This window comes from Rhinopithecus bieti, unplaced genomic scaffold (genome assembly GCF_001698545.2).
Source record: "Rhinopithecus bieti isolate Rb0 unplaced genomic scaffold, ASM169854v2 scaffold_14229, whole genome shotgun sequence".
NCBI classification, from domain to species: Eukaryota; Metazoa; Chordata; class Mammalia; order Primates; family Cercopithecidae; genus Rhinopithecus; species Rhinopithecus bieti.
Window position 1 is genome coordinate 154,806 of NW_016807978.1, and position 22,185 is coordinate 176,990.

Here is a 22,185-nt window from a genome sequence, read left to right on the forward strand (position 1 = left end):
CTATTGAATAAAGCAGGACGCCATGATGCCATATGGTTATAAATGAACAAAGAAATAAAGTAAAATTTTCACAAGGAACAGAAGATTTACAGTTTCAAAGTACTTTCCCATAAAATATGTATTAAAATATAAAGGGGACAAGAGTTACTTTGCAGTGGAGAAGGTTGACACACACCACCTTAGTCAAGTGATTACAGTGAACATTATCAGTAATGTAACAAATCAAAACTGTGAGCTGCCTGATAGGAGGCCAATAAGCCAGTGCAATGTCACCTCTGTGTTATTTCTGCCAAAGATGAAGAACCTGATTTTAATCATGAAGAAACATCAGACTGACCCAAACAAGGGATGTTCTACAAAACAACTGCTTCTAATCTTCAAAAGTGTCAAGGCCATGAAGTCTAAACTGAGAAACTGACGAGACTGGACACTACAGAGACATATCAACCAAATGCACAGGGCTAATGTCGAAGGCACTCTGAGGATTGGATGGTAGCAATGTACCAATGTTAATTTTCTGAAGGCTATATTATAGTTAGGAAGGACAGTGTTCTTGTTTGTAAAAAATACCGTTCAGAAGTGATAGGACATTCGATCAGAAACTTACTCAGGAAAAGAATAGTCCTTTTGCTGTGCTTCCAACAGTTTTATAAGTTTGTGGCTATTTCAAAATTAAAAAAAAAAAAAGAAAATGAAGAAAGCAACTGTTCCAAGCAATATAACTATCTTCAAGTACAATATCAACTTTGTACATGCTAGCTAAGGTAATCAATTCCCTACTCCCCCCAAGAAAACACAGTGAGGTATTTTCAGTTGCTGAATATCAAATGTTTATTCTTTCCCTTCTTACTACTGCTAAAATCTCTTTGATAAGTGACTCCTCTTAAAACCGGATTTGATTTCACAGAAATTTTGTCCTTTAATAATTCATCTTGAAACGTCTCATGCTGGGGATGAGGATGTGTCAAGGCACAGCTTGGACAACCAGGCCAGGTTGGCCACCACGAAGGCTCTCCTCCCTACCCCACCCCACACACAGAAACCTGCAAACAACTCAGGGAACACCTGTGCAAAGCCAGCAGGTTGTCCAAGTCAGCTGAAAACAGAACACCACACTAGATTCAAATTACAAGTTCAGTACTGTACTGTACACATCCAGCATTACACATGCTTAAGATAATATAAGTATGCATAATGACACATTAGGTCTCACTTGTAAACTACAAGCACACAGCTACAAAATGTTAAACTACAACATAATCCCAATTTACCTAAAGTTACAAATGTTGTTGCGTACACATAGGCTGCTTCAGAAGCCTTGGGCATGCAGACAGGAAGTAGAGAAAATATTCCAGCTAAGAATAATCACATTCCATGTATTTAAGAATCTTTCTAGCCAAATCACATTCTAAAGAAGGCTATCTTGAAGGGCCGGGGCCAATTTCCAGGCTGTGTGGTTTTTAGGAGAGGGAATTGTGCCCTGAAACATATGTGCTCTTCACAGATCCTGGAATTATGAATGCAGGTAGACCCACTGTCATTCCCAGGGTGACTTCAGCCTCTGAGAGCAAGAATACCTAGTGGCCCCTGGCTCAGGGGAGTCTCTCAACCCTGGAATTCCACCCAGGTCTGGAGGGCTGCTCCAGGCCAGTGGGCACCATTTTGACCTGTCAAGCCCAGAGGCACCATGGGTATAGTCTGACAGCAACCTACAGTAACTGCAGCTTTCAGGCTAAATGAATATTCTGCTCTACCCCAGGAGAATGCTTGCCCATTAAAGATGATTTTGTTTGCAATGTTAATACGATCTACAAAAAGAGCTAAACTTATAATTAATAGCACCATGAAAACATAGATAATGGTAGAAAATAGGATAATAAAATAAATTTGTTTTCAATTCTGGGCAATGTTTCCCACCACTTACATGAAAAGGTAAACCATTTTAACTGAATTTGAGAAAAGAATATGTCCTTCTGGAGCAAAAATATTCTTGTAGGGAGAAGACAGGCAAATATATTCATTATGAATTTTATATACATATGTGTGTATATATGTATGCACAGATATATAAAACTATTGAGCAGCGCAGGAAAGAATGTAAGACATAGCTCTCTATTGAGAGCGGCTGTTGGGCTGTCAAGCAGTCATGTAGAAGTATTTTTAAAAAGAAAACTGAGGGCACAAGAAAGCATCTAAAGTCTTGGTAAAATGGTCAACTGGGGTTCAGCAATTGAAGGAGAGTACTGCGCATGTACTAATGTACAGTTCACATCAACATCTCAGAAATAAAATAGCTCCAGCTTTGTAGCATCTCCCTTGACTGTCTGATTAAAAGAGGAATTCTCATCCCTACAGAAAGAAGAGGTAGTATGATGGTGAAATGCAGACAGATGCTGGTCCTTGGCTGCTCGTTTGCTTTGCAGATTCAGTACCCCTGGCATCTTTAAAACATATTTTTGTAAATGTGTTTGCTTTACTGGCTGGTGCACTGCTAGGAGCAGATGTGGAGACAGGGATTCCACTCCCAGTGAGGTCTATTTGTTGAGCACACAGGAGCTGGGCTTTCTCTAAAGCTAGTTTCAAGAGGGTGTTTGTTTTGAGAGGACTCAGCAGTACCAAGGCAGTCTGTTAAAATCCCCATTGACTGATACAGTCACTCGTCCAGATTGAACAAAACACCAGCAGAAGATGTATGTAGTTAAGTCAGACTCTCTGTGGTCCAGGAAATAAGAGAATCTTGCACTTCAAGTTGTGGAAAACTGGCCAACGTTGTTCATGCCTGGGTGCCAGAGTTCCAGATTATACGGTCACATCTGTAACAAAAATTTAGCATAAATTCTCTAAATGCTCTCCATGTGTCAGTTCCCTACAAGAAGCTTTCCCCCTTTCCATTGCCTTTCATACACACACACACACACACACACACACACAGACACCATGCAAACTTGTCTTTATGCTCCAAGACCCAGCGCCAGTTCCCCATTTCCAAAGAAGTTTAATTCCTGACTCCTATAACAGACATTATCTGAACTCATCCCTTTGAAACTGTCCACCTCTGATTTCAGCTGCTGCTGGGGCAGAAAGCTCTGCAAGGGCTAACTGTTCTAGAACAACAGCCCCACTGCATTTCACTGCTTTTCTGCCTCCGGACTTTCGCTGAAGACTCATCCCAAGTAGGCTCATCCCAAATAGAGGCACAGCTCAGGGATGCAAGAAAGCTAATGCCCCCCACAGGCAACCCCAAATCAGTGGGGATGGAGCCAGTGGTTGCCATCCTTCAGGAGAATAATTCTGGGAGGCATCTGTACACTTCTCAGAGGTCCAGTGAAGTCAGACCTCTGTGGCCTGGAGTTGAGACCTTGATAATAACGTGCCCTTCATTTGCTTCTCTTTGTTAGCTGTCTCACTCTCCCTGTCCCCTCACCCCTTCTTCCTGGGATCACCTCCCAAATAAACTACTTGCACCCAAGCCCTTATCTCAGGTTCTGCTTGTGGGGATCCAAACAGACAGAACACATTAAGCAAAGAGATTGAGAGATCATATTTTTTCAACAGCAAAGTAATGAAATACAAGCTCTTTGCAAGTGTCAAAGCTATGGTATTAACTGTCTAGGGAACCAAAAGAATCACTGAACACTTTGGGCAACAATTTCTGTCATCTAAAAAATGAATGTGAACTCAAGGAGCCTTTTTAGCTCCCATCCCATGCTATAATTCCATGACAACGCAAGCTATGTGTGTCCCCTTTAGACAGTCTGTAGCCACTGAGGGGTGGAAAAATGCAGTGGCTTCTGTCTCATTACACATCGCACATCATTCCAACCTCAAGGGCATAAGACATGAATTTTCCACAATGGAAGCTTCAAACTTTCTGGGTGCTCCTCAAACTTGGCAACTGTCAGTTTTCTGACTCTTAACACAAAAGGTCAAATTCCCACGTTACTGAGACTTCTAAAGCCATCCAAGTTCTCTAAACTTGCACACTCTTTACATCAAAATAACCAAATAGCTTCATCAATTTCTCCTTCTTCCCTCTAGCAGCACCAGTGCAGATCTCTTTTCCTAATCTCAGTCCAAAATTAGCATACGTCTGTCCAAATTCCCCAGAGTGCCTCACTCAGTAACTCACACTTCACTGATGATCAATAAATGCTCATCGAATGACTGAATGAAACCTTCAACAAAAAGCACTTAGAACCATCCCAACTTTTGAAACATCAATTGGAAAATTGCCTTGATACAATGGTAGCTTATGAACTGTTTGTGTGTTTAGTTTCAATAGTGACTTACAAACCTATTGCTTGTTTGTTTTCAATATACTGCAGAAAATATAAATCTAGTTAAAGTGAAAAATCCAGATTTTCACAGAAAATACTAGAATTAGGCCTTGGAGATGTTTTCCTTTCTTTAAAAAAAAAAATTAACATTGCAGGCTTACTGTGAAGAAAACTCTTCCCTACCCAAACCCCTAAATGGAGTCATACCTGTGAGTCTAGATTTTTTGGCTGTGTTCACTGCTCTCATGAACATGTATTCACCGTTAGGGTCATGCACGCTGGATGAATACTTCTGAAAGAAAAAGCCAGAAACATGCTTTGTCATCTTTTCTTCTCCATCTCTTTGTTTTTTGACTGTTTTCTATTCTTCGTTGAAGTGGTATGTGACAAAAACATGGTAATGTGACTTAGGTTCCTGGCTTTAGGCTAAGTAGGAAAACAATATGAAATGGGCTTTACGTAAAAAGAGCTTTCTACTGAACTTTCTTCCTCATTTTTGCCGTTATTGTTTCTTTCCCAATAGACTTAGATCATGGGCCCCATCTCATTCTCTTCCTTCTTTATGTCTCCCACAGTTATACACTGGCCAGTGACCACACTGTGGATATACTTGAGTACTAGCATACTCGTGTAATATGCAGAGTGGTGTCAGTTCTTTGATTGAGAACCTGTAATGCGAGAGACCAAAAGAATATCCCCAGCACAGGGAGATTTGTGTTGTAGTCATTGTTGCTTATCTTTCTAAATAGCTCCTCAGTGGTTTTCTTTAAAAGCAAGGAGTCTAATAGCTTACCATGTAAAGAAGTTGTCAGTTTCCTTCTCAGCTACAATTGACACCTTAGAAGGATTTCTTGCTGACTGTTTTTAACTTAACAGCGAAGCAAAACTTATAACTAATTGTTTCATCTCTGCCCTGCCTCTCAAGAACCTTAGATTCAAATTTGCAGCCCACGCATAATAATTTTTTAAAAATCAGAGGCATCTATTTTTATGTTTTAACCTTCCTCCTGACCTTTAGTCTTCTCTTGGCCTCAATTACCTCATCTAGTTTGAACGATAATAATAGTAACATAACACTGTGTAAGCCATTAAGTCAAGTCTTCTTTGGAATGTGTGGGCTATAAAACAAATAAATAAACTTCTGTCCCAAGTGATTAGTTTAATTAGTAGGTATGTCTTGGGGGGAAGGCATTGTCTCCCTGTTGGTCAAACTACTCTGACAAGAGCCATGTGTACTTTTGATGAGGAAATAATCACTGATGTACATCAGTAAAGCAGATACAAGGAAAGATAGAAATTGCTTACCTTTTTTGTAAGCCAACAAATAAGTATGCACGCAAAAATGCAGACAACAACAAAGGTTGCACATCCTATGGGTAACCAGAACTTCAGTTGGCAACAAAGTTGTGATTCTGGATTGGAAAAAAAGGTATGTTAATGAAAAATTCTGAGAATCACATCTCTTCTTTCAGTGCTGAACCAAGAGTTCTCTTACCAAATTTAAAAGAGCTATTTAATCAAATGAAGCTTTTCTTTACTATAGTCATGAAATCCAGTAAGTGGGCAAGTTATTAGACTAACATCATCTCAGTATTATGGCAAGGATCCAGGCACTAAAACTTAAAAGATTATGCATATAATGTATTTACAAATGTGGTTAATAGAAAGGGCTTTTCTGCCTATATTTTTATAAAAGAGGTAGTAGTAAAAGTAATGTTATAAAACTATGATTTTCAATCATCACACTTCATTCCACAAACACAGTACAAAACCAAACCTTAAATCTTAGGTGAATAGAGATAATACCCATTATTAAGCCGTAAGTTTAAGTATTTGTCTTAATGTTTTTCCTGATTTTTAATAGCTATGTGTTTAAAAGGCAATATGATCTATTTCTGACTTAGCAGTCTATGGGATTACATTGCATATTGCTGAATAATACTAATTATGATGAATAGTAAATCGTCACCCATATGTCTTCATTATAAATGATTGCCATCAACTGCATCTAAGTGAACTTCAACACAAAAGATATTTATTTGTCTAAGTGTTTCCATTAGTGAGAAAAGTTGTCAAAACATATATATACTCTTAAGTTTGGAAGATGAAAGCAATGTCTTACCATAAATATGCAAATATCCTCCCGTAAGAGTTACTTTAAAAGGAGGAGGATCAAAAATTGATAGGTTGCAGAAGTAATAGTTGGCATGAGAATGGTCCAAGTTATATAGAAAAAAAGAGACACTGTTGTTGGATAACTGAGAATGGCAGAATTTCAGACTCTTAATGGACACTGTGTTTCCACTTCCTTTTGTCTTAGTGAGATCGCAGAGTATTTGCCCCCCTTTCAGCAACTGCATTTTAAATTGCTGGACAATGTCAGGATATTTGCATAAAATTTGTACACCTCCGTTGTGAAATATAAACATCTCATAATTGGCAGAACCATTGATTTCTCCTGCATAAAAAGAAAGAAAAAAGAGCAAAGGTGACATTTTATAAATATGTTGCCCTAATAATTATATTTTAACATAAAAGTAATTTATTTTATGCATAAAGTCATCTCTGTTGCACCAAAATGAAACAGCTGCACATTCTCCCTCCACCCCTCAAGAAAGAACATAAGATAAAACTGTCCTAGAGAAAAACAGAGTCCTGACCAGAAACTCACTTGTCATATGTGAATATAGAATATACTAAATATTAAATAATATATTTACATAGCATGAATGAATCACACAGGTATGGTCTCTGTCCTTTAGTAGCTTTCATATTGGAGGCAGATGGTAAAGGAATAAATATGTAGTAATGCACCATAATTTGTGATACGAATGGAGTACTATTTAAATAAAGGTGGTAGGGTCAGGTGGGTTATAATTTTGATTATAGAATCAGAAAATGCCACCTTGAGGAAGTGAGTTTTAAAATTGGAATTACAGAATTGGTAGCACTTAGCCAAACAGAGAGATATGGGAAAAGTTGAAGTTTAGGAAAAACTTCATTTATTAGTAGGTATGTCTTGGAGAGAAGGAATTGTCTAGCTGTTGATCAAATTACCCTGACAAGAACCATGTGCACTTTTGATGAGTAAATAATCACTGTTGTACATCAGTAAAGCAGATACAAGGAAAAATAGAAATTGCTCACTTTGTAAAAGTACAAAGTAGTTTAAAAATGAATAATTGTATATATAATATATGTTATATGTATGTATATTAGATATTAAAATATATGTATTATCTGTATATATATACTACAATATATACAGACTATGTGTGTATGTATATACAAACAATTGTATACATATACATATATCTATACACATATACATTATTCCTCCTGCTGGAGAGTAAAAGAACAGACTAATCATTTTCAAATGATAGAAATGCATTTTCTCCAAACCTCATCCACTGAGAACTGAATCAAGACCTGATAATAAATATAAAGTCCCAGATTTTTGTTTATTTTTTCACCCTTTTTTCTTTTTTCTTTTCTTTTCTTTTCAGAGAAAAGGTTTTACTCTGTTTCTCAGGCCACAGTGCAGTGGCATGATCCTAGCTCATTGCAGCCTCCACTTCCTAGGCTCAAGGGACCCTCCTGCCTCAGCCTCCCAAGAAGCCGGGAATAAAGGCACACACCACCATATCTGGCTATTTTTGAAAAAGAAATTTTGTAGAGGCAAGTCTCACTATGTTGCCCAGCCTGGTCTTGAACTCCTGGCCTCAAGCAATCCTCCTGTCTCAGCCTCTTAAAGTGCTGGGATTACAGACGTGAACTACCATGCCCAGGCCCACTTTTTCATTTTCTGAAATAAATTTATGCTTATCGGAAGCCAAGGTTGTTTTTGCAAGCTACATAGGAAACACAGAACGAAAAAACTGAAATCGCCTTGGCCTGGTGGTTGCTGATTCTGAGTTATTAGACTATAAATTCAAACTGCTCATTGCTTTCCCTTTCTTTTGTTTTATTTTCCTTTTATTATGACAATTTTCATGCTGAAATTGTTTAGGAAAATGATTAGCATGCTGGTTTTTTCCTAAGTTTTGAAATCTTGGTCTTTGTTTTGAGAAAACTATAGAAGTGCAAAAAAAATTTAAGGAGAAAATTACCTAGTTCTACAGTGAAATAGAAATACTCTGTATATTTTTGCTCCTTATCTTTCAGAACATATTATTTATAGCAAACATGTTATTTTGTGTTCTGCTATTGTTATTTTATGTCATAAGCATTTCATTTTTTACATAGTCACTATAATTATCCTTTTTGAGGACTATATTATTGGCCCAAATGTTAATCTATCATAATTTGTTAAACTAAAATACTAATGTTGGATATTGGGATTATTTTCAGCATTTTGCTTTTATGTAAATATTATGACATTTGGTCAAAATGTTTAAAAGTTGTAATAATATGTATTGCTATTTTGCTTTCTGAAATTTGTAACAGGATTAGCATTATGCAGGAGGGGCTATTTGTCACACCTCTACTTACACTATTTGCCTTAATTTTATTTAAGATTCACAATTACTTATTTTCTTAATATCCCTAGGCTTCAATTTATATTTCCCCCATATATCTTCAATTTGGGTGATTTGATTGTGAAAATAAACACAAATGTTCTAGTCTTCAGTTATAGTAGTCCCTATTATTCAAGCTAATTCTCACACCAAAACAGCCAAAAATGTTGAACAAATGTCCAAGAATATTATTAAAAGCATTAAAGAGTGACACAAAGGAGAAGAAATTACCTGGCTAAATTTGAAGAGAGAACCAGAACCCCGAGAGAAAAGCAAAGCTTGAAAGCTGCTTTTACTCTGAAAGCATTGCTGTTCTTTCAAATTCAAACTTTTGTTTTTATGTCTTAGCTCCCAGAATCTGCAGAGTGAAAGATCTAGCAGAAAACTCTCTCCCCATTAAATTGGGATCCCAAAGAGTTACATTCTTGGAGCATAGGTAAACCAGAAATAAACCAGACCTCATCCAGATTAGATGGTCCAGAAAAATCTTCTGGACTTCAATGGTCTAGAAAATCTCAATCTTTGAATTTTCTTTAAGGAGATTTGCATTATTATTACCCTTCAGCTTTTGAAAGTAAAAATGCAAACTATTACAAGAAGAAAAGGTTGACATCCTAGGCCTCAAAAAAATTTCCTACAAATAATATTCACATTCAATGGCAAACACATCATAAAATAATGAGACATACAAGAAAACAAGGTAACAACAGAAACATCAAACTACAAAAACAAACTCACGATTTATATATTTGAATTATCAGGTCCCCAAGATAAAGTAATTGAGCTTATTATGCTTAAGCAAATACAAGAAAAACTTGTAATAATATCTGTAGCACACAGGAAAATTTAAGTCAACTAATTTGAAAAAGAACCTACAAGAATCGGCCAAAAAAATGCACTAACTGAGATTTAAAACTCAGTAGAGAGGTTTAATATATATCAGACAGAGTTAAAGAGAAAATTGGTGAGCCAGCAGATAGGTTGGAAAAATGAGTTAGAACCCAGTCACACTCCACAGATTCAAGAATCCCAACAATTCACAAGCATATTTTTTAAAAGTATGCACACCTAGATGTATCTTAGTGAAAATCCTAAAAGCAGCCAGAGAAAAGAGACTGATTACCTTCCAAGGAGCAACTATTAGACTGTTTCAACATCAACAATAAGAGCCCTGATATGGTGGAATTATAACATACACCTCCAATGTGCTAAAAGATACATCTGTCAATATAGAGCACATTGTCTAGAAAGATAGTGAAGGTATATGTAATTTGAAACTTTTCTAAGTGAAGTATACATGTTGTGGTTTCTTCCATAATTACTAAAAAATATAAATAGTTAATATAATCTGAATTAGTATCACAAAATTCAGCCTAAAGGTTTTGTCTAAAGAGGGAGAAAGAGTTGGAATCAGAAGGAAACATGGGTGTTGACAATCTTGTATTTCTTGACCTGTGGTGATTATGAGGGTGAGGTAGTATGCTTTAGCACTATTCATTAAATTTTACATTTTTTTTTTCACTTTTCTATATGGATGTTTTGTTTTATAATAACAAGTCTTTTTAAAAGCATACAGAAGGAAAATAATACTTGCTTCGTTTTAAAAACTGGAGGGAACAATGTAAACAAGAGGCAAAGAAAAAAACTGTTGGCATGAGAACAGGTGCAGTCTACATTAGATTAAAACGTAGGGTATTTTGCTTGGGGCCTTATTTGTCTGACAGTAAAATATGAAATATGTTGCCCCACTGTTGCTTTGATGTGTATGTCTCTACCGTCTGCTGCAGAAGATAAAATCAGTGGACTGGTTCTCGGTTCCTTTAGAAATGTTCACGAAAAATTTCCCAGAGTCTTTAGAATGGCAGTAAGTAAACCACAAAGATCTTGGAGCCAAAGTGTCTGTGGTCACTATGTATACCAGACATAGATACATTGTCTTCTACTTCTGAAGATGATTTTGTCAGCAGATTTTTCCCCCATTGTGCCCACACTGTGGCAAACACAAGAGGACATGAATGGTTGGTGGTGCAGTGTGGTGGAAGTGCACTGCAGTGGTTCCCAAGGAAACCAGAGGCAAATTCTGGCACTAGCAAGGCTCTGTGGCTAGGGTGCCCCTGTGGAATTCAGCCTCCTCCTCTGTGAAATAAGGAAGTGAAACAAAAATATCATAATGTTCTTTCTAACACTTGCTTTCTCTGGATTCAGGATCAGAATACATCCAGGTAAGACCACAAACAACTGAGAGAGCTAATCCTTTGCTGTTGGGTGAATCCTCCACAGGGAAAACAATGTTCCTGTTAACCACTTTCAGTCTCAATATCATAATGGGTTACTCCAGAAAGTCAGAATAAATTAAAATAAAGGAGACTATCTTTCTTGCCCACAAAAGTGTTTAGGTAGGACTAGGAATGCTGTGCCTCAATTTTTCTTGAATGGCATGTTGAAAGTGCGTGCCACTGACATCAGCTGAAGATTTCAAAGTGTCTTTCTATTGGACACTCTGCTTTTTTTTTTTTTTTTTTTGAGACAGTCTTGTTCTGTCGCCAGCAGGCTAGAGTGCAGTGGTGCAATCTCAGCTCACTACAACCTCTGCCTCCTAGGTTCAAGCGATTCTCCTGCCTCAGCTTCCCAGGTAGCTGGGACTACAGGCACGTGCCACCACGCCCAGCTAATTTTTGTATTTTAGTAGAGACGGGGTTTCACCATGTTGGCCAGGATGGTCTCAATCTCTTGACCTCGTGATCCGCCCGCCTTGGCCTCCCAAAGTGCTGGGATTACAGGTGTGAGCCACCGCGCCTAGCCTGGACACTCTTAATTATTCATTTTATTATTTTTAATTTAAAAACTACCTGGATCACCTATTTATTATGAAATGTAGTGATCAGAAGGCTGACTTCGGTTTCCACATATCCAGTGTTTAGACTTTCCATCTGGAAAACCACTTGGCAGCTGTAAGTCTGCAGTTTGAATGTTTTTAACTATAGCATTTAATTAATTACTTCGTAACTATTTTGGCAGATATAGAACAGATATGCTTGCTATAACTTGAACATTTGTGCCCCTCAGACTGACACTCATATTGAAAATTAATCCCCAGTGTAATAGAATTGGGAGATGGGGCCTTTAAGAAATGATTGGCAGAACCCTCATGCAGAGTTTAATCCAATTCATGGGTTAATGGGTTAACAGATTAATAGGTTATCACAGGAGTGGGTTAATTATCATGAGAGTTAGTATGTTATAAACAGCCAGACTGGCTGTCTCTCAAGAACCTCCTCATCATGTAATCCTCTGTAATGCCTTGGGCCTCTGATGAGTGTCCCCACCAGCAAGAGAAGGCCCTCACCAAATTTCGCCCCTAGGCCTCAGCCTAGACCTAGGCCCCTAGACCCCTAGACTTAGGCCCCGGCCTCCAGAACTGTAAGAAATACATTTCTTTTCTTTATAAATTACCCAGTCTCCAGTATTCAGTGATAGCAACAGAAAATGGACTTAAACAATGCTCAAAAGACAAATTACAAATTCTTCTTAGCCTTTGGTAACATTTGAAAATAGTACTAAAGGAGACTGCCCCTTATAACCATGACTAAAGCATTTAATGGATAGGTAATTTAAGGAAGATCTGAATATGTTAGTTTCTTATAACTGCAAAAGCAGCTAGGATCTTTTCTCCATCTTTCTTGGATATTCTTATCTCCAAGTCTAATACTCAGCCTGGAATGCTGGTATGATAGCACCACTTTCATAGATAGTGTCTGTTCTGATTGGTATGGTGTCAAATCTATTTGGTCAATTCTGTTGCCATGCCAGTAGTTAAAAATTGTGAGTGTTCCCCTTATCAATCTCTCTCTTCTTGTTCTTTCTTCCTTTTTCTCATGTTTTCTTTTCTTCTCATACCACCTTTAATATAAAATCTTCTCCAAAATATCCTCTCTCACAGTGTCTTTGATATGCTCCTCACACTTCCTAACATACCATTTCCATTGTCAATAAATTTCATCAACACTGTTCATGTTTCAGGCATCCTATAAATACCCTCAGCTTTACACCTTCTGTTTCCTGTAACATGATTCAACCTCTTCTCAGCATCATACACAGTCAGACCTGGTGACCTCTTTTGTGTACATACAGACAACCGAAGGCCCAGACAGATTAAACTATTTGCCCGAGGTCACACAGCTTCCTGGGTGCATGAAAGATTTTTGGTTCAATCCACAATCAAAGTGTCACCAGCAACAACAGAAGCATAATAAAAGCAGGCAACCACAGGAAGCTAGACAGTGGTCACTAACAACTGAGTTACAGGACCACTGCTAAAATCTGTGTGCAGGAAGAACACCTAATTTCCGGCACCTCTGTTTTATGTCCAACAGAATCTATCCACTTCTCCTCCATCTCAGCTTCAACTGGTCCAAACCATTGTCACCTCTCCCTGGGACTACAAGAGCTTCCTAACTACAAAAGCTTCTGCTTTTACTCTTGCCCATTTACAATCCATTCTCCACAGAGAAACCAGAATGACCTTCTTACATACATAATCCAATAGAGTCATTGTTCTGCTTATAAAATCTCCAGGGGCTTCTCATTTCACTTACAGTAAAATCTAACTCCTTACCCTGGTTTCCCATGACTTACGTGACCTGTCCTACCTCCCATTTTATACCAGTCACACACTACACCACAGTCACACTGCCCTTCTTTCTGTTCCTCAAACACACAAAGCTGGTTCCCAGGGCTTTTAATTTGTCATTTCTCCACCTAGATCATTCTCTCTGATTTTTACATGGCTGCTTCTTTGTCATCGTTCAAGAGTAATGACACTTCTTCAGTGACCACTGGCCACCCAATCTAAAGAATATATCCAGGTCTTTGTCTAGTATGTCAACTGAGATAAAGCATTTATCACTGTCTGAAATTATCTGGTTTATCTTACTGTTTTCTTCTTCATTGTCTGGCTACTCCACTCTAAGGTAAGCTTTAAAATCAGGGACCTTGTTGGTCTTATTCACAAATCCATCCCAAGTATCTGCAATAATACCTGGTATGTTGTAAGCTGCAATCAGTTATTTATTGGATGGATGAAAGCATGGTTGGATGGGTGAACAAATGAATATGTAGACGGTGACACTTTAAATCTGAGGAGATGAAGCATAGGATTTATAATGTAAGAGCCAAAAGGGCTTCTAGAAATGACAAGTTAAACCTTTCATTTTGCATTTTCCATTTGCATTTATCAAATTAAACTAGAGCCAGAAAAGGTGAATATCTTGCCCAGGATTACGTAGCTCATAGCTGGGACATGATTCCAGAGTTAGCTATGCTATGCCATGTTGCTTTTCTTCTGGAAACAAGTACATGAAGATACACAATCATGCATACAAGACACTACCCAAACTGAGATGTCATGTTCTAATGGAAATTATCTGTCTGAGCTTTAAAGAAAAACTTTCTTCACCTACAGATATCCACTGGACTCATAAATACTTATTTAGATAACTGATGATTATCTTGGCTCTTATATGTCTATGGAGGGCAGGACAACTTTGTTCCATCCAAGTGAGAAACAAACCTGGTTGCTAACTTGGATGTCCCAAAGTGCAGCCATTACATTTGCCCAATATACGGCCAGGACAAGAACTCCTGGACCAATGGTTGTTCTAATATACCAAGGTGTTTTATAAACACAGCATGTTAGTGATCTGTGATATAAACATCATCCTATATCTTTTAGCACTTAATATGTTACTAAAAACACAAAAAGGAATGTGTGGTCTTGGAACCTGGTGATGAGTCTTAAAATCTGAATATTAAACATGAGGTTCTGTTTTGCTACCATATCAGTTTACTTTTTATTGGAAACCCTAGATTATAATCAGTCTAGAGAACAGGTACTATATTTTCTTCATCACATAGAGTACTGTGTCAAACAGGGCATATTCTTCCCAATCGAGGCTCAAGTCCATTAACTGCTGCTAACAATAATTTTTATAGGCTGGGGGCAGTGACTCATGCCTGTAATCCCAGTACTTTGGGAGGCCGAGGCGGGAGGATCACAAGGTCAAGAGATCGAGACCATCCTGGCTAACACAGTGAAACCCCACCTCTACTAAAAATACAAAAAATTAGCTGTGCGTGGTGGCATGTGCTACTCAGGAGTCTGAGGCAGGAGAATCACTTGAACCTGGGAGTTGGAGGTTGCAGTGAGCCGAGATCACACCACTGCACTCCAGCCTGGCAACAGAGCAAGACTCCATCTCAAAATATAATAATAATTTTATAATATTACTGTTGATATCAATAGACTAATGTTTTCAAGAGTAAAATAAAAATCTTTATATTAAGTGATCTCTTTAGGTTTTCAAAATTTATAAAGCACAAGAACATTTTCATCTTCTTTTGGGGGACTATTAAGAAAATTTCTGAAGAAAAGGTCATTCACCTGAGAACTGCACTATAGTGCAGATGAGTTCATTTGCCAGTTGATGCTTTTAATATCTGAACTACTTCATTTCTCCAGGATAAGACACTCTTGCCCAGACCCATCCTGCTGGGACTCTTTACAAGCAGTTGTATTGTTCCTGGTTGAAAATCCTCTGGAGGAAACATTTAAAGAATCCACTCCGGCCGGGCGCGGTGGCTCAAGCCTGTAATCCCAGCACTTTGGGAGGCCGAGACGGGCGGATCACGAGGTCAGGAGATCGAGACCATCCTGGCTAACACGGTGAAACCCCGTCTCTACTAAAAAATACAAAAAACTAGCCGGGCAAGGTGGCGGGCGCCTGTAGTAAAAGAATCCACTCAGTGCAGAGCGTGCAAGATGTCAGAAGTGTAATTTTATTTTCTTTAACTTAGACTTCTAACCACAAACCTCCACAAAGGTCCCAGAGTGATGGAAAAATAAGATCTCCTGAGTTTGTAATCATTGATAGTGCTTATTAAACACACTTTCTGTAATGAAACAATGATAAGTATTAGCTTAGCACAGCACATGAATGTGACACAAGAGGCAAAAGTCTAAAAATTGAAATGTTTATATTAGGTTTGAGTTACTTTTGATCTTTTACTAAGAAATTCTGGCATTTTTTTAAAAAGTGCTTCCTACTACTTTTCTCACCTTTCATAAAAGCAATGTCATGTCTTACAAGTTTACTAGCTAAAACCTTTAGAATCCTGGTTAGTAGATTTTTATATATGCATCATTTCTAAACTTACATTGTTATTCAAAGGCACCCATAATCTAAAGAAACGATTGAGGCAAGGAAGAGAGAGAGGATAGACAAGATAAACCCGATCTAATCTAAATGCCTAACATTTGGAGGAAAAAAAATGGGAAGTAGAAAAGTGAGGAGAAAAAGCCAAAACAGTACTCATGTACACACACACAATATGTGCATTGTTTTACTCTCCAAGGAACTCCACAGGGGGTACAAAACAACCTTTTGGTTCTCTAAATGTATATAATAAGAAAAATGAAAGATTGATTTTCTCCTAGTTAAAACTGATTTCTTCATGAAAAATGAAAAAATCCCAGCGGTATTATAAAACTTCATAGCAATATTCACAAAGTAATTAATTTGCAAACAAGTTATTTTGTTAGTTACTTCATTGCCTTTGATTTGAAACTATTGTACTAGGGAAATCATATGAGATTAAATGAACCCAACTCTCTTCCACAGAATGGGAGGGAGAGAGGATTTTCTCTACACCTCTGAATACCTACATTGCTTCCCATTGCTCAGCTACTGTGCAAAACTCCTTGGGCACATGGACAGGGTGTTCGCTGCCTGAACTCATTTGCACCTATGGTTCCAGCTCTCAAGTCTACCCCCAGGAGCCACATTTTCTCTCCAGCCCAAACTTCTAGTTCCTTGTTTCCAAATTCCTTTCAACATCACTATCTGGATATACCCTGACACATCAAGTGTAACCTTTCCAAACTGAACTCGGTACAGTCATGCACTGCATAAATGACATGTCAGTCAGTGATGGACTGTATATGTGGCGGTCCCATAAGATTATATACTGTAATTTTTAATGTCCCTTTTATGTGTTTAGTTACACAAATATTTACCATTGTTCTACCATGACCTGCAGTATTCAGTACAGTAACATGCTGTACAGGTTAGTAGCCTAGAAGCAATAGGCTATTCCACATAGCCTAGGTAGTGCAGGTAGATGATGCCTACTAGATGGTAGACATCATCTACCATCTAATAGACATCATCATGTCAGTACACTCGATGATGTTCACACAACAAAATCACTAAGGACACATTTCTCAGAATGTATTCCCATTGTCAAGTGGCACATGACTGTATTCATTCACCAAACCCAAACCCTGTCTTTTCAGGGAGTCACTAGTCTGACCTTAGGAACCTCAGAGTCTTCCTCATTTCTTCCTCTCTCTGATTCTCATCATCCAACTGGTCACCAAGCCCAGCTGACTCCAGCTCATTAATATCTCTTAAATTCAATTCTTTATCTCCATTCCCATTGCCAATCCGCACCTTTTTCATGTCTTCCCTTTATCTGTGGAAGCATCCTCTTGACTGGCCTTCTTAACACTGATCTCTCTCCTCCCCATCCTTCCTCCATGCTGTTCCCAAAATTATGTTTCAGAAAAGCATTTCACTCCCCAGTTTAAAAGTCTATTAGTGTTCTATTGCTTATAAGGTATTTTAAAATATATATATCTGGCTTGACACAAAATGCTTTCACAATCTCATAGGCCATCTATTGAAGCCACACTGAACTTTTTGGCCATTTCTTTCACACTTCTGTTCTTTATTGCTCGAATATGCTTCACACTTCAATATTTCTGTTACCATAAACTAAAATATCTGATTACCCGTTAATCTGAGAAGAAATTATCATTCATTCTTCAAGAACCATTTTAAATGTCAACTTCTCTCTTGATATATTTCCAAGACCACCAGACAAAGACTCTTATTTCTATGCTCCCCATAATACTTTGTTTAGGCTGGTATATTTTAGTGCATAGCATCTCGGATCATAACCACTTTTGTATGTCTTCCTCATTTAACCATGAGCTCCACAAAGATAAGGACTACATTACAGTTGCCTAAACAATCCCAGGACCTTGAACATAGTGGAAGCTCAGTCATATTAAATAAAAGAATTAATATTAATAGAATAATATAAAGGCTAAGCATGTTTGGCAAATATCTTTGTAATGGGCCAAGAAGAGGAGCAGGAAAAGTAGAGCAAGAGATCCCACAAGGCTCTTCAACATCCCCAAAAAAATCACACTAGTTCACCAGCAATGGATACAAACCAAAAAGAAATTCCTCATTTACCTGAAAAAGAATTCAGGATGTTAGTTATTAACCTCCTGAAGATTGGGAGACACTTATTTCCCAGTCAAAAAGAAAGACTCATGGGAAAGGGAGACCCTCCTCTCCCAAACACACACTCTGACTGGAGAAGCTGAAGGTCTGTTTATGGAGAAGTTTCCGACTTTATCTGGAGGTGAGTCACATTAGAGAGCCAAATGGAGCAAAATACAGGGGTAGAGGAAGCTGCAGAAAGGCTCTGGGAGCTCAGTGGGTCCCCAAGCAGCCCATTCCTGCCAGACACCACAGGGATCCATCTGGAGGTGGCCAGAGGAGCAGGGTGTAAAACTCCACAGGGAGAAGGAATTCTCTGGTTGAACTCTATAACTATTTGAACAGGGCAAGAAGTCTCCTGGCCTGAACTGGGGGGAGGCCGTGAATCCAGCATGCAGACTTCACATGCAGGGGAAGAACTAAAGTCCTTTTCTTTCACAGCTGGGAGGCAGAAAGCCTTGGGCAAGTTTTCAAGCCAGTCTCACCCTCTGCCTGGAAACAGACTCGGGGCTGTTGAGAGAGGCGTTAGAGTGAGACCGGTCCTTCGGTTTGCATGGGATCTGGGTGAGGCCTGTGACTGCCAGTTTCCCCCCACTTCCCCGAAAACCTGCATGACTCAGCAGAGATAGCCATAATCCTCCTAGGTGCATAACTCCAGTGACCTGGGACTCTCACCCACATCCTCCACAGCAGCCACAGCAAGACCTGCTCAAGGAGAGTCTGAGCTCAGACATGCCTAGCCCTGCCCCCACCTGATGGTTCTTCCCTACCCACCCTGGTTAGCAGAAGACAAAGGGCATGTAATCTTGGGAGTTCTAGGGCCCTGCCCACCACCAGAACCTCTCTATACTATTACAGCTGATGCTTTCTGGAAAGCGCCACCTCCTGGCAGAAGGCCAACCAGCACAAAAATAGAGCATTAAACCACCAAAGTCAAAGGCCCTCATGGAGTCCATTGCACCCTTTCCACCTCCACCAGAACAGGCACTGGTATCCACGGCTGAGAGACCCAGAGACAGTTCACATCACAGGAATCTGTGCAGACAATCCCCAGTACCAGCCTGGAGCCGGGTAGACTCACTGGGTAGCTAGATCCAGAAGAGAGACAATCACTGCAGTTTGGCTCACTGGAAGCCACATACATAGGAAAAGGGGGAGAGTACAACATCAAGGGAATACCCTGTGGGACAAAAAAATCTGAACAGCCTTCAGCCCTAGACCTTCCTTCTGACAGAGCCTACCCAAATGAGAAGAAACCAGAAAACCAACTTTGCTAATATGACAAAACAAGGCTCTTCAACATCCCCCAAAAATCACACTAGTTCACCAGCAATGTATCCAAACCAAGAAGAAATTCCTCATTTACCTGAAAAAGAATTCAAGAGGTTAGTTATTAAGCTAATCAGGGAGAGACCAGAGAAATGTGAAGCCCAATGCAAGGAAATCAAAAAAATGATACAAGAAGTGAAGGGAGAAATATTCAAGGAAATAGATAGCTTAAAGAAAAATCAATAACAATTTCAGGAAACTTTGTATACACTTTTAGCAATGCAAAATGCTCTGGAAAGTCTCACCAATAGAATTGAGCAACCAGATGAAAGAAATTCAGAGATCGAAGACAAAGTCTTCGAATTAACCCAGTCCAACAAAAAGAATAAAGAATAAGATAATGTGACACCAGGGTCCACACACTTACTTAATCTCTTCACCAATAATCTAGTCCAACCCCCTCACTGTACAGAAACTCAAGTATCAGAGCTAAAGAGATTTGCTAAGAAATAAAAAAAAAAAGAAGCTTTTAACATTAAGCTAGATATGAAAATGAATTTTAGGTATTTATTTTCTTTCTAGGTATATTGGATATATTATCACCCCTAATACTTAAAGTAGTATTCACATTGGTGCCACATATGTGTTCTGTGATTGAAAGGGTTATTATACATCAAAAAATTATTTTAAAGTGACTTAGATATGAAATTACATTGTACATAACACACTCATTTCCCTAGACATTTTCATTCATCAGCCATCATGTATTAAGCTGGGCTGTCATTGTACCTGGGTTCTTATCTGATGAAGTCTAAATTCTTAATGATTTTCCCATCACTTATCTGCCTGTAGAAATGTACAGAAATGGATTCACATATAGAAGAAACTTTCATCATAATTAACTAAGTGCAAATAGGCACATCTATGAGATTTTTGCATTAGTCCTAGATAGTGCAAAGTAAACAGAACTTTAACTGTGAGTGCAGTAGAGAGTTTGTTGTTGCTATTGTTGTTTTTGCATGAACAGATTCTTTGATGCAAAGTCCGAGGAGAACACAAACACAGGCTGTAAAAAAAATCTATTTATCAAATTCAAAAAAGTTACCTTTAAATGATCATTAATTGCTTATTGAAAGTGCTGTGTCTGTGTCAACATGGCTCAAATAAACAGATCCTGACAGCACTTGTGGTCAACTGTATGGAAACTCCTGAGTCTATCACCCTATTTGGGGACAACCTGTTTCTTTTTTTTCCTCTAGCAAAGTAGATACAAGCATCATTATGTTATATGTGACCCAGAAGGAAGTTCATATCCCCAGTTTCTGACTCTCTAAACTTGCAAACCTTTACCTGTTTTGGTCAACCTTTCAGGCCAAACTAGTGAAAAAAAAAATCGTTTTTTGACTAACGCTTTCAATTTGTGTGCCATATCCCCTACATACTTAAGTTCCACTTTCCAAAATATAATTGTGAATTTTTATAAGAAGATTTCAAATGCCAAGTTTCTTATTTCACTTTGAAAGACCAAAAAGTGCCATTTGACAGACCTAGTTTATTAGAACAGCAGTAGTACTGAGGTGCTATTTACAGAGAAACTGTGACCTTTTCTTCAGTTATTGCAAGCTACAAATGATTATAAAATATGTTTTTAAAACTTTGCAAAGCCCAATAAGTCATTCTGCATATAAAACTCAATATTCTTAGAGTAGGGAAGCAGTATATGTTGTAGATTTTGCTGTTTACAACTGTGAATACTGGGATGAATTTTTTTAAGCCAAGTAATGCTATGAATCTTACAGTGAAAGCGTGAAATAAGAATTTCAGTCCCCCCTACACGCCTACATTTTGTTTCTACCAAGAAATGGGAATATGCTACTAGGAACTTAAAAGTGAAATACCCATTTCATCTGAAGGAGTTGTGGTTAGCAAGCAACAGCAAGTTGTGAAAGCCATTTTGTTCACAAATGATGAAAAAATAAAGGACTCAAGATCTTACATGAGAATAAGAGACATTTCTAGAAAGAGTGGGGAAAAAGAGGATAAGGTATGATTAAACAAATACTAGGAAAAAATGACTGAAATGAAGAATAAAGCTCGAGTCTAGAGATTGAAAAGCTTCACCCAGTCTTAAAAAAAAAAAAAAAAAAAAAATCAATAGAAGGGCCGGGCGCAGTGGTTCACGCCTGTAATCCCAGCACTTTGGAAGGCGGAGGCGGAGGTGGGCAGATCACCAGGTCGGGAGATTGAGACCATCCTGGCTAACACGGTGAAACCCCGTCTCTACTAAAAATACAAAAAAATTAGCCGGGTGTGGTGGCAGGCGCCTGTAGTCCCAACTACTCGGGAGGCTGAAGCAGGAGAATGGCGTGAACCCGGGAGGTGGAGGCTGCAGTGAGCCGAGATCACGCCACTGCACTCCAGCCTGGGTGACAGAGTGAGACTCCACCTCAAAAAAAAAAAAAAAATGTATATATATATATATATATATATACACACACACACACACATACATATATATGTGTGTGTGTATATATGTGTGTGTGTATATATATGTATATATATAGAAACACAGAGAGGGAAACAGAGGGAGAGAGTTACACATATCCTGGTGGAATTCCTGAATTCCAACATTGAAGTAAATAGCTTTTGAGATTATGAAATTCTAGAGTTTTTTTTTAAATTACTTACAAAGGAATGAGAATTAGACTACCATGAAACTCTTCACCCACAACCCTAGAAGCCAGCAGACAGTGGAGGAATATCTGCAACCACTAA

The 22,185-nt window shown here is 38.4% G+C and overlaps 1 protein-coding gene across 1 annotated transcript in view; it reads right to left on the minus strand.

The window, feature by feature from the left end:
• Nucleotides 1-806: 806 nt before the first annotated feature.
• Nucleotides 807-22,185, minus strand: part of ICOS (inducible T cell costimulator) — a 25,537-nt gene continuing 4,158 nt past the window's right edge. The window contains exons 2-5 of the mRNA XM_017884372.1: nt 6,400-6,735; nt 5,583-5,689; nt 4,485-4,569; nt 807-2,813 (exon numbers count right to left, since the gene is read on the minus strand). Coding sequence (XP_017739861.1) covers nt 2,800-2,813; nt 4,485-4,569; nt 5,583-5,689; nt 6,400-6,735 — 542 coding nt within the window. The 3' untranslated portion in view covers nt 807-2,799. The remainder of the gene's footprint in view (nt 2,814-4,484; nt 4,570-5,582; nt 5,690-6,399; nt 6,736-22,185) is intronic.